We start from the raw sequence: 13,494 nt of genomic DNA on the forward strand, positions 1-13,494 counted from the left end.
ATCAACCCTTATTTTTGTACATATATAAGTTTTTCTTTCTTTAAAATTTTGGGAGGGACTTTCTTTTAACAGACCAAAATACACCCAAAATCTAGTGTGTGGCACTGATCTATAATCCAGCCTGATCATATTTGATCACATTCTATTTTTGTTTTGTTTTGTTCTGCTTTTGTTTGTTTTTATCTTTATCTTTTTCTTTTTTCTTTTTTTCTTTCCTTTTCTTTTTTCTCTCTTTCCCTTTCTTTTCCCACTGCTTCAGGTCTTTTCTGATTTGTTTAGAGTATATTTTCTGGGGACGTTGTTACCCTGCTAGCATTTTGTTCTCTCATTAATCTATTCTCCTCTGCACAAAATGACAAGACGGAAAAAATCACCTCAACAAAAAGAACAAGAGGTAGTACCGACTGCCAGGGACCTACTCAATACGGACATTAGTATGATGTCAGATCTAGAGTTCAGAATCATCACTTTAAAGATACTAGCTGGGCTTGAAAAAAACATGGAAGTTATTAGAGAAACCCTTTCTGGAGAAGTAAAAGAACTAAAATCTAACCAAGTAGAAATCAAAAAGGCTATCAATGAGGTGCAATCAAATATGGGGGCGCTAACTGCTAGGATAAATGAGGCAGAAGAAAGAATCAGTGAGATAGAAGACCAAATGATGGAAAATAAAGAAGCTGAGAAAAAGAGAGATAAACAACTACTGGATCACGAGGGCAGAATTCGAGAGATAAACGATACCATAAGACGAAACAACATTAGAATAATTGGGATCCCAGAAGAAGAAGAAAGAGAGAGAGGGGCAGAAGGTATAATGGAGCAAATTATAGCAGAGAACTTCCCTAATTTGGGGAAGGAAACAGGCATCAAAATCCAGGAAGCACAGAGAACCCCTCTCAAAATCAATAAAAATAGGTCAACACCCCGACATCTAATAGTAAAACTTACGAGTCTCAGAGACAAAGAGAAAATCCTGAAAGCAGCTCGGGAGAAGAGATATGTAACCTACAATGGTAGAAACATTAGATTGGCAACAGACTTATCCACAGAGACCTGGCAGGCCAGAAAGGACTGGCAGGACATATTCAGAGCACTAAATGAGAAAAATATGCAGCCAAGAATACTATATCCAGCTAGGCTGTCATTGAAAATTGAAGGAGAGATAAAAAGCTTCCAGGACAAACAAAAACTAAAGGAATTTGCAAACACGAAACCAGCCCTACAACAAATATTGAAAGGGGTCCTCTAAGCAAAGAGAGAGCCTAAAAGCAACATAGACCAGAAAGGAACACAAACAATATACAGTAACAGTCACTTTACAGGCAATACAATGGCACTGAACTCCTATCTTTCAATAGTTACCCTGAATGTAAATGGGCTAAATGCCCCAATCAAAAGACACAGGCTATCAGATTGGATTAAAAAACAAGACCCATCGATATGCTGTCTGCAAGAGACTCATTTTAGACCCAAAGACACCCCCAGAATGAAAGTGAGGGGGTGGAAAACCATTTACCATGCTAATGGACACCAAAAGAAAGCTGGGGTGGCAATCCTTATATCAGACAAATTAGATTTTAAACCAAAGACTGTAATAAGAGATGAGGAAGGACATTATATCATACTTAAAGGGTCTATCCAACAAGAAGATCTAACAATTGTAAATATCTATGCCCCTAACATGGGAGCAGCCAATTATATAAGGCAATTAATAACAAAAGCAAAGAAACACATCGACAACAATACAATAATAGTGGGGGACTTTAACACCCCCCTCACTGAAATGGACAGATCGTCTAAGCAAAAGATCAACAAGGAAATAAAGACTTTAAATGACACACTGGACCAAATGGACTTCACAGACATATTCAGAACATTCCATCCCAAAGCAATGGAATACACATTCTTCTCTAGTGCCCATGGAACATTCTCCAGAATAGATCACATCCTAGGTCATAAATCAGGTCTCAACCGGTACCAGAAGATTGGGATCATCCCCTGCCTATTTTCAGACCACAATGCTTTGAAACTAGAACTCAATCACAAGAGGAAAGTCGGAAAGAACTCAAATACATGGAGGCTAAAGGGCATCCTACTGAAGAATGAATGGGTCAACCAGGAAATTAAAGAAGAATTAAAAAAATTCATGGAAACCAATGAAAATGAAAACACAACTATTCAAAATCTTTGGGATACAGCAAAGGCAGTCCTAAGAGGAAAGTATATAGCAATACAAGCCTTTCTCAAGAAACAAGAAAGGTCTCAAGTACACAACCTAACCCTACACCTGAAGGAGCTGGAGAAAGAACAGCAAATAAAGCCTAAACCCAGCAGGAGAAGAGAAATAATAAAGATCAGAGCAGAAATCAATGAAATAGAAACCAAAAGAACAGTAGAACAGATCAACGAAACTAGGAGCTGGTTCTTTGAAAGAATTAACAAGATTGATAAGCCCCTGGCCAGACTTATCAAAAAGAAAAGAGAAATGACCCAAATCAACAAAATCATGAATGAAAGAGGAGAAATCACAACCAACACCAAAGAAATACAAACAATTATAAGAACATATTATGAGCAACTCTATGCCAGCAAATTAGATAACCTGGAAGTAATGGATGCATTCCTAGAGATGTATCAACTACCAAAACTGAACCAGGAAGAAATAGAAAACCTGAACAGACCTATAACCACTAAGGAAATAGAAGCAGTCATCAAAAATCTCCCAAAACACAAAAGCCCAGGGCCAGATGGGTTCCCAGGGGAATTCTACCAAACATTTAAAGAAGAATTAATACCTATCCTTCTGAAACTGTTCCAAAAAATAGAAATGGAAGGAAAACTTCCAAACTCATTTTATGAGGCCAGCATTACCTTGATCCCAAAACCAGACAAAGACCCCATCAAAAAGGAGAATTACAGACCAATATCCCTGATGAACATGGATGCAAAAATTCTCACCAAAATACTAGCCAATAGGATCCAACAGTACATTAAAAGGATTATTCACCACGACCAAGTGGGATTTATCCCTGGGCTGCAAGGTTGGTTCAACATCCGCAAATCAATCAACGTGATACAATACATTAACAAAAGAAAGAACAAGAATCATATGATCCTCTCAATAGATGCAGAAAAAGCATTTGACAAAGTACAGCATCCTTTCTTGATCAAAACTCTTCAGAGTATAGGCATAGAGGGTACATACCTCAATATCATAAAAGCCATCTATGAAAAACCTACAGCGAATATCATTCTCAATGGGGAAAAACTGAGAGCTTTCCCCCTAAGGTCAGGAACGCGGCAGGGATGTCCACTATCACCACTGCTATTCAACATAGTATTGGAAGTCCTAGCCACAGCAATCAGACAACAAAAAGAAATCAAAGGCATCCAAATTGGCAAAGAAGAAGTCAAACTCTCACTCTTTGCAGATGATATGATACTTTATGTGGAAAATCCCAAAGACTCCACCCCAAAACTGCTAGAACTCATACAGGAATTCAGTCAAGTGGCAGGATATAAAATCAATGCACAGAAGTCAGTGGCATTCCTATACACCAACAACAAGTCAGAAGAAAGAGAAATTAAGGAGTCGATCCCATTTACAATTGCACCCAAAACCATAAGATACCTAGGCATAAATCTAACCAAAGAGGCAAAGGATCTGTACTCAGAAAACTATAAAATACTCATGAAAGAAATTGAGGAAGACACAAAGAAATGGAAAAACGTTCCATGCTCATGGATTGGAAGAACAAATATTGTGAAGATGTCAATGCTACCTCGAGCAAGCTACACATTCAATGCAATCCCCATCAAAATACCACCCACTTTTTTCAAAGCAATGGAACAAATAATCCTAAAATTTGTATGGAACCAGAAAAGACCCCGCATAGCCAGAGGAATGTTGAAAAAGAAAAGCAAAGCTGGCGGCATCACAATTCCAGACTTCCAGCTCTACTACAAAGCTGTCATCATCAAGACAGTATGGTATTGGCACAAAAACAGACACATAGATCAATGGAACAGAATAGAGAGCCCAGAAATGGACCCTCAACTATATGGTCAACTAATCTTTGACAAAGCAGGAAAGAATGTCCAATGGAAAAAAGACAGTCTCTTCAACAAATGGTGTTGGGAAAATTGGACAGCCACATGCAGAAGAATGAAACTGGACCATTTCCTTACACCACACACAAAAATAGACTCCAAATGGTTGAAAGACCTCAATGTGAGACAGGAGTCCATCAAAATCCTAAAGGAAAACACAGGCAGCAACCTCTTCGACCTCAGCCGCAGCAACTTCTTCCTAGAAACATCGCCAAAGGCAAGGGAAGCAAGGGCAAAAATGAACTATTGGGACTTCATCAAGATAAAAAGCTTTTGCAAAGCAAAGGAAACAGTCAACAAAACCAAAAGACAACTGACAGAATGGGAGAAGATATTTGCAAATGACATATCAGATAAAGGGCTAGTATCCAAAATCTATAAAGAACTCATCAAACTCAACACCCAAAGAACAAAGAATCCAATCAAGAAATGGGCAGAAGACATGAACAGACATTTTTCCAAAGAAGACATCCAAACGGCCAACAGACACATGAAAAAGTGTTCAATATCGCTCGGCATCAGGGAAATCCAAATCAAAACCTCAATGAGATACCACCTCACACCAGTCAGAATGGCTAAAATTAACAAGTCAGGAAATGACAGATGTTGGCGGGGATGCGGAGAAAGGGGAACCCTCCTACACTGTTGGTGGGAATGCAAGCTGGTGCAGCCACTCTGGAAAACAGTATGGAGGTTCCTCAAAAAGTTGAAAATAGAGCTACCATATGATCCAGCAATTGCACTACTGGGTATTTACCCCAAAGATACAAAAGTAGGGACCCGAAAGGCTACGTGCACCCCGATGTTTATAGCAGCAATGTCCACAATAGCCAAACTGTGGAAAGAGCCAAGATGTCCATCAACAGATGAATGGATAAAGAAGAGGTGGTATATATATACAATGGAATATTATGCAGCCATCAAAAGGAATAAGATCTTGCCATTTGCAACGACGTGGATGGAACTGGAGGGTATTATGCTGAGCGAAATAAGTCAAACAGAGAAAGACATGTATCATATGACCTCACTGATATGAGGAATTCTTAATCTCAGGAAACAAACTGAGGGTTGCTGGAGTGGGGGGTGGGGTGGGAGGGATGGGGTGACTGGGTGATGGACACTGGGGAGGGTATGTGTTCTGGTAAGCGCTGTGAATTGTGCAAGACTGTTGAATCTCAGATCTGTACCTCTGAAACAAATAATGCAATATATGTTAAGAAAGAAAAAAAGAAGAAGAATGTAGCAGGAGGGGAAGAATGGGGGGTGGAAATCGGAGGGGGAGAAGAACCATGAGAGACAATGGACTCTGAAAAACAAACTGAGGGTTCTAGAGGGGAGGGGTTTGGGAGGATGGGTTAGCCTGGTGATGGGTATTGAGGAGGGCACGTTCTGCATGGAGCACTGGGTGTTATGCACAAACAATGAATCATGGAACACTATATCTAAAACTAATGATGTAATGTATGGGGATTAACATAACAATAAAAAAATTAAAAAAAAAAAAAGATCTGGCACAATGGTAGCACCTAAGGGCTGATCCATTTTTGCAAATTAAAAAAACCCCAGATAACTAAACCAAACAATGAGAAAACCAGAGCCAATTTTGAGCCGACAGAAAAAAAAGAAGGACCAGAAGACAGATTATAAACTGCTGACAAGGAAAAGACGTTGAGATAATACCTAAGGTCTGTTTTTACCAAAAAAATTAGGATTTAAAAATTAGAAACAAGCCAGGTCATATGTTTTGCTTGTCTTTCTCCTAGAATTCCCCACAGTTTTACAATGAGCTTTTCACCTTTATACATGAAGAAAAATTAGTATGAACAAGGTAGTTTATTCCAGGCCCTAGAGTAAGTGGTGGAAATAAGAGAAAACATCATGAAATTCCAAAGTATATAGAGTAATAACTGTTTTTGGGGCTTTGTCTTAAAGGACAGAAGAAGTACCTGTACTACCTATGATTATAGTCTAATAATTTTCTATTAAATTAGTATAGAATATAAAAAATAAAATCTGAACAAAGTAAGAAAGGTTAAACGAAAAAGACAAACACAGATTTCACTTTTGTATAAAGACAACCACTCCTATAATTAATTTGTAAAGACTAAGTCCAGGAGATGCCTAATTCCTGAGATGAATAAAGTGGAGACAAATCTGGTCTGACCAGAGTTCTGTAACCTGGATACATTTCACAATGACACAGCTATAGGCACGTAAAGTAAGAACTGGGTCCACAATGACTTGGAGAGGGAAGTGATTAACCAGGGACTTGCAAGAATACAGTAAATGAAACAGGAAGCAGCGTTCACTGCTATTTTAGGGGAAAGCAGAAGGAGAGTGTGAGGAGGAGACACCAGAGAATAATTGAGAGGTGAGGCTTTAACTTGGTCAGAAGCTTAAAAGACTGGGAAGAAAATCCTGCTAACCACTAAGCAGACTATTTCCAGTTTGACACCCCCTGCCCCCCGCCCTGTCCCCTTTCCTACCATCTCTGAGTAAGGGCGAATGTTGAAGGGGAAGACCGTGGCTGCTAACGCACACAGGAAGTCAGGGCTCATCCACATGGAAGCCAGGTCGGGAACGTTGTGATATAAGTATCTAAAGAACTGCATCAGGGTCACAGGATATTCTCGGAGCCAAGATCCCTCTTCTTCTGATTGCCAAGGCTGTCATGGGGACAAGAAAAGAAATAATATGTTAGAAAAACTGACACTGCTAAAAATTGCTTTAAAAATCCATTACTCACTACTTTTCTAAAACTTGAGATGTTCATGGTTCAGAACTCTTAGGAACCACATACATGAGCAAATATACAAAAACAAATCTAGAAATAAGCTAAAACAAAAACAGTACTCCTAGAAACTGACAGGATGTTTGTCTGTTCATTGGTGTACTCACAGCTCAGTAACTTGAGTCAGTGATTTTGATTATTTATCATTATCAACATGAGTAGAGTTGCTGCCAATGTGGCTGTATTATCCACAAAGCTGTCCCACCCTCCATCACGTGAGAGTTAAGAGTAACGTAAAAGATGGGGAAGTTACTTCACCTTTCTGAGCCTCATACTGTCATATGTAAAATGACAGGAACAATGCTTTCAACCACATGCAACTGTGATATTATGATTTATAATAATAAATACATACTTGGTCTTTGTCCCATCCCTTTCCTGGCACAGTGCTACTAAAACCCTTAGAATGTCCTAAGCAAGAAGAGCCATAAAGGGTGTCTTTTGTTAATCATAACAAACGCCTTTCAACCACAGGCTGAGTTAATGTTAATGATAAGACTTCTGGAAAGCCCCTAAAGATGGAGGCTTTCCAGGGGAACCAACCACATCACTAGAGGGCTGGAACTTTCAGCACTAAAGCTCTGCACCCCCGGGCGCCTGGGTGGCTCAGTCGGTTAAAGCGTCTGCCCTCAGCTCAGGTCATGATCTCAGGGTCCTGGGATCAAGCCCCACATTGGGCTCTCCGCTCAGCGGGGAGTCTGTTTCTCCCTGTCTCCCTCTGTGCTCTCTGTCTCTCAAATAAATAAAATCTTTAAAAATAAAATAAAATAAAGCTCTGCACCCCTAACTTCTAGGGAGGGGAGAGGGGCTGGAGATGGAGTTCAATCACCAATGGCCAATGACTCAATCATGTCTATGTAATGAAGCCTGCATAAAAACCCTAAAGGACAGGGTTTGGAGAGCTGCTAGTTCGGTGAACACGCAAAGGCGCTGGGAGAACAGCAGGTGGAGAGTATGGAAGCTCTGTGCCCTTCTGCACCTTATCTTACCCTCTGCATCTCTTCCAACTGGCTGTTGCTGAGTCACCTCCTTTTATAATAAACTGGTAATCCAGTATGTAAAATGTTTTCCTGAGTCATGGGAACCTCCAATCTATAACTGGCAGGTCAGAAGCACAGGTCACAGCGTGGACTTGTGATTGGCATCTGGTGTGCTGGGGGAGGGGGTCAGTCATATGGGACTGAGGCTACCTCCAGGTAGATAGCATCGGAACTGAACTGAGCCATTGGACACTCAGCTAGTGTGGCAAAACCCCCCACGTATTTGGTGACCAGAAGTGTCAGAGGTGAAGTAGTGTTAGAGCACAATATTGGGAGTAGAGGAGACACACAGGAGTGTGTTTTCCTTAAGAGCAATACTACAGCTATAACGATGATGATAAAAAAGGAAAAAAGGGGGTGCCTGGGTGGCTCAGTTGGTTAAGCGTCTGACTCTTGGTTTTAGCTCAGGTCATGATCTCTGGTCTGGAATTGGGCTCCATGCTCATCGTGGAGTCTGCTTGCCCTCTCCTCCTCTGTCTGCTCCTCCCCCTCCCCCCACCCCCGTTCCTGCACTCGCTCTAAAATAAATAAATCTTTATTTTATTTATTTTTTATTTTTTTATTTTTTTAAAGATTTTATTTATTTGACAGAGAGAGACACAGCGAGAGAGGGAACACAAGCAGGGGGAGTGGGAGAGGGAGAAGCAGGCTTCCCGCGGAGCAGGGAGCCCGATGGGGGGCTCGATCCCAGGACCCTGAGATCATGACCTGAGCTGAAGGCAGACGCCTAACGACTGAGCCACCCAGGCACCCTAAATAAATCTTTAAAAAAAAAAAAAAAGGGGAAAAAAGAATATATATGAACAATACCGATCTTCTGATACTTGCCCAGGGAGTGACTTTTTTTTTTTAACTTAGATTTTTATGTTTGTTTACGAAAAGGAGCCGAAACAAGAGTCCCAAAGCATTCTAAATTAAATAGTAATGTTCTTTTCTAAGATGACACAGGAATAGTTTTGACTAAATTAGGTTCGCCAGTACTTATGACCCAAAGAGTCTAGTTAGTAATTCCTTTTACAATGTGATCTTAAATTGTGTAAGCAAATTAAGCTATTATTCACAGTAACCCTGTAAGATAAATAGGAATATACATTTTGTCACTTAGTCTTTCAATTCTTCATATCTAAGTTAGAAATAATTAGAATAGTAAAGACAAAAACAAATACAACACAAATACATTTTTAACCTTTAAATGAAAGTGATTTTCAAAGTTCAAATAACATATTGCAAGGACATATACAATAATATATATTCGTTACATACATGTATACATTGTAATATCCATTTTATGACACTAATAATATCAGTTAACACTTACAAGACACTTACTACATACCAGGCACTCTTGTAAGTGCTTTGTGTATATACTAACTCCTCATTAAATCCTCACAGCAAACCTAAGAGATCAGTTCTCTTTATCACCAGCATTTTATACATGAGGAAACTGAGGCACATAGAGGTTAGCATGTCTTAAGTACCAGACATAGGCTCTGAACCCAAGCAGGGCTCCAGAGTCTCATCAACTACACAGTCCATCCTTACAGTAGAGATAACAAAACTGAGAGGCTGAACTTCCAGTAACCGTGCAGTTAGTAACAGTCATGTTACCTAAGGATTCCTCTATTTAAAAAAAATATATGACAGGCAGGAGGAAGTACCAGCAGGTTTAAGTATTTCTGTAAACTTACTGAATTCAGCATGCTGCGGAGCATCCCCAATAATAAAAAAGCAGCTTCTGTGCACACGTTATGGATAGAAGAGACCACAGTTCCACTGGAGGCAGGAACTCCAAAGATAAATGTCCAAATGGAATCTAAATCAAACTACAGAGGTCAAAGTGAATGAAGATTAGCCACTGTCAATTTTTTTCAGCTAGAGACCCTCACAAGTTCTAATATTCTGTAACTTCTTTGAGACTAATTAGGGTTTTTTCAAAGTGATCAATGATGGAGAGAGAGAGAGAGAGACCTAGCATTCCTCCCTCCTAAATTTTGAAAATTTGTAAATTTTTACATTTATAAAGAAAAGAGAATACTATGTATCATCCTGTCTTAGGTACTAAAAACATTGTTTTCTACTTTTTTTCTCTATGAAAACAAACAAAAAGAAAATACATGCTAATTAGCCAGGAGATGACGTTATAGGACTGACGGTTTTAAGCAGGATCTTTTAAAAGAGCATGTGGGACTCACTTATTTCCCCTCTCTTGGCAATGTTCTAATTCACTTTTAGGTTACATACAGATAAGATTTGACGAAATAAAAATCAGTTTAAGAGACTTATTCATAGCTGTTTTATATAACATTTTATGACTATGGTGTCATGCTTATTTTGAAAAATTACATAACCAACCAAACTCTGTTAAGCCTGAATCTGAATCCTGACTTAATGTAAGGGTACAGACTTTGTTTTCGTTTAAAAGGTTTTGTCAATTACTAGAATTGATTTAAATTAGCATTTGGCATTAGGATGGAAGTATAGTAGTTGAGTTTAAAACTGAATCCCTAAGTCTTTGCAGTGCCACAAACATAAGCTATATATAGATATCCACAACAGTATTCAAATAAAGCCTTAGTGTTTTCCTAAAGTGGATGTCATCTATCATTAAGAAATTAAAAATATTTTTGTAATCAGAACTTGTACTAAGAATCCTATCCAATTAATTCATGGTATACACACCACTCTATTTTCAGTTCTACAGAAATGACATTATACTTCTAGATAAAATCACATAACTCGAATTCTTCAGATTACCATTCAAATACCACCCAGTCTTTACGCATACAGGATCATACAGAGTAAAAAAAAAAAAAGACCAAATAAGGAAAAAGGACTTCTTTTTGTGAAAGTTTTCTATAGTATCTTCAGATTTTTCTTCCCAAATCAAATCCTAAACGTGAGAAAGGGAAAGAATCCCTTTGGTTTTACTGTGAGTAACCCATCACCATACGGTGATTTTTCCGGCACATATAATTACACTTACGCCTTACTAGATAATTCCTACCTGGCAACCCTGCTTACATCGGCTGCTGATGACAGGCACACTGACCTGCAGGTTCTCAGGCAGCTCACTAACTGGCTGCTGCAGAAACAATGCCATGAGGAGAAAATAGAGAGCAGGGACATTAGTGTGTTTAGGAAGGAATGACTGAAGAACTGGGAAACCAGGAAAATGACAAGCATCCCGGTTAATCTCCCTGACCGTCGATCTCCCGCCAGCACTCCTGCCCACATTGAATCCTAAGAGGAGAGGAAATGTAACAGTAAGTACAAAATGAATAATTGATTGTCACGCTGTATTAACAAAGAAAGGAGTAATTCAGTATATGTGACATTTCTCTCCAGAACATCCATATTAATACAGGCAATTAACTATTCCATTGTTGAATTAATCTTCCAGTTAAAAGTTCTCATTTACTATCTCTGATTTCAGCAAGCCTGTCTCTTAGAAAACAGGTCTTGAGAAATACTGGAGACAATCAGATATGAGAGGTAATATAAATTCTATGCATTAAAAGAATGCCCTCAAACGAGCTCTAACATTTCCCTAAGAAGAAAGTAAAATTCAAAACGTAGCCAAAATTTAGGATGCTACAAAAATGTATCTTAAGAAACGAAAATTGCTGTCATTATATTTAGCATATAATTATAATTAACTATACTTAGTTAATATATGTCATTTGCCCTGGATCCTGTTAAACTAGTTAACTGTAAATTATCTACAAGTTTTGAGACTAGACAAAATAAATAAGCACAATAATCTTTCCTCACAACATGATCTGTAATTCTGCTGGAAAGCTGCCCGGCGCTGGGACAGCAAATGGGAGCCTGCTGAGACTGGGGCTATCTGAACATGCAGGGCTCTTCCAAGAAACACAGATCAACTAGGAGAGGGTCAGTGCGGACTGATGTGGCTTACACAGCATCAGCCTTTCTATCAATGCCGCTCCCTCTGTTATAGAACTAATCAGGATACAACTCGAACATTCAGTTCTTTTGCTCAGTTCTTTCGCCTTCCCAAACCTAGTGCGGCGCTCGGCACAGAATAAACGTTGGCCAGAGTTTCAATGTAAAACTTGTGTGAATAGCAACCAAGAGATGAAGGATTGATTTTTACTTTGAGGCAATTTTTATTTCAAATGAATATTCATTTTTTTTCCTTCCAATTTGTTTTTTCTAGGATGAAGTGAGCACATACTTGCTACTATTTATAATAATAAAACAAATTTGTGTCTAGCTAGCTTTTTAATGATTTCATCCTAACCAGCTGCTTAGCATGATGTGAATTAATCTTCTGAAGTATGTTCTAATTAAAAAATCATAGAGCAATTTACCAACCTCTTTCATAGATCATCTCATTTCTCAAACACAATGAATGTGTGAGCTAGAAATTGCTATGATCCTTTTTATAACATGGAAAATAGGCAATTTGTTCAAAGTCACCAAGTTGAAGAGAGGTGGCACTGGGACTTGAGCCTGATGTCTCTATTTCAGAGTTTGTAAAGTTGCACTGTCTCCCTTGGCCTTCCTAATGACATCACCACATTTCTGAAAGTCTGGCTGCATCTGGTGATTTTTGCTTATAGTGAATTTTAAGTGAAGTTATCAGTATAAAAAAGTCTTGAGCTTTAACAAGTCAGAAGACATAAAGTGGCATTTTATACATTAAACAGGAAAATAAATTTTGAATAAATTGCAGGTCCTAAATGAAAACCAGTACCAGCATTTATTGTCCTTTCTAAATTCTCACACTCTACTTTTCCCTATAATTAATCTTAAGGAATACTTAGTATGTTACTAACAATTAAGCCTTAATTTAGATTCAAGTAACAGCTACACTGAAGGTATTTTATAAAGAAAAATTTGACAAAAACTAATAAACGTGAATAAAACATTCAAAGACATTAGGTTGCTCATCACATCAAAGAGAAATAGAACCAAATTATATGAGATATATATATGTATGTATGTATACAAATACATGTATGTGTGTTATCACACAGGTATTCAGGGAAATTAAATTGAATCAAATTTAAATTAAACTTAAATTCTTAGATTTCTCTTTCAGAACAAGAGCAGCATATTGCAATTTCTAAGCAGGTATCAATGAAGGACAAATAAATTCTAAGATCAGATGTGGAAAAAGCACCTTTTTCTGATATTACTGAAGTGATACAGGACAGACAAAAGAACAGGATTAACACTTAGAAGACAGTTACATAAACACTATTACTGTCAGACTCAGAAACCTTATGCATTTAACAGTCTTACTTTCCTAATTAGAGAAACCCTTAATTTTTATTTACTAGGTTTATTGCCTATAAAGTATAACTTATATCCACAAAATATATACCTGTCTCCAGAATCATGAAGCCCAAATGAGATGATACATGTTAAAAGACTTTGGCAAACCACAATGTGCTGTATGAATCTTAGTTAGGTGTTATCACCACTGTGGTTCTGAACTTCAATGAGAAGCAGTGCAGTCGGTTAGCATTTAGAACTGTCACATTCAGCAGAACTCACATTCACTCCTAGCAGCTATCATTAAGG

General features: G+C 38.3%; 1 protein-coding gene across 4 annotated transcripts in view; it reads right to left on the reverse strand.

Moving 5' to 3' along the window:
- Positions 1 to 13,494, reverse strand: part of WDFY3 (WD repeat and FYVE domain containing 3) — a 274,441-nt gene that overhangs the window by 72,961 nt on the left and 187,986 nt on the right. For 3 of the 4 annotated variants that reach the window (XM_078068881.1, XM_078068877.1, XM_078068880.1), the window contains 3 exons: positions 10,946 to 11,181; positions 9,630 to 9,764; positions 6,597 to 6,776 (listed from right to left, as the gene is read on the reverse strand). In XM_078068881.1, coding sequence (XP_077925007.1) covers positions 6,597 to 6,776; positions 9,630 to 9,764; positions 10,946 to 11,181 — 551 coding nt within the window. The remainder of the gene's footprint in view (positions 1 to 6,596; positions 6,777 to 9,629; positions 9,765 to 10,945; positions 11,182 to 13,494) is intronic. The other variant, XM_078068879.1, reaches the window with a different exon arrangement.

This window comes from Halichoerus grypus, chromosome 3 (assembly GCF_964656455.1).
Source record: "Halichoerus grypus chromosome 3, mHalGry1.hap1.1, whole genome shotgun sequence".
Taxonomy (NCBI): domain Eukaryota; kingdom Metazoa; phylum Chordata; class Mammalia; order Carnivora; family Phocidae; genus Halichoerus; species Halichoerus grypus.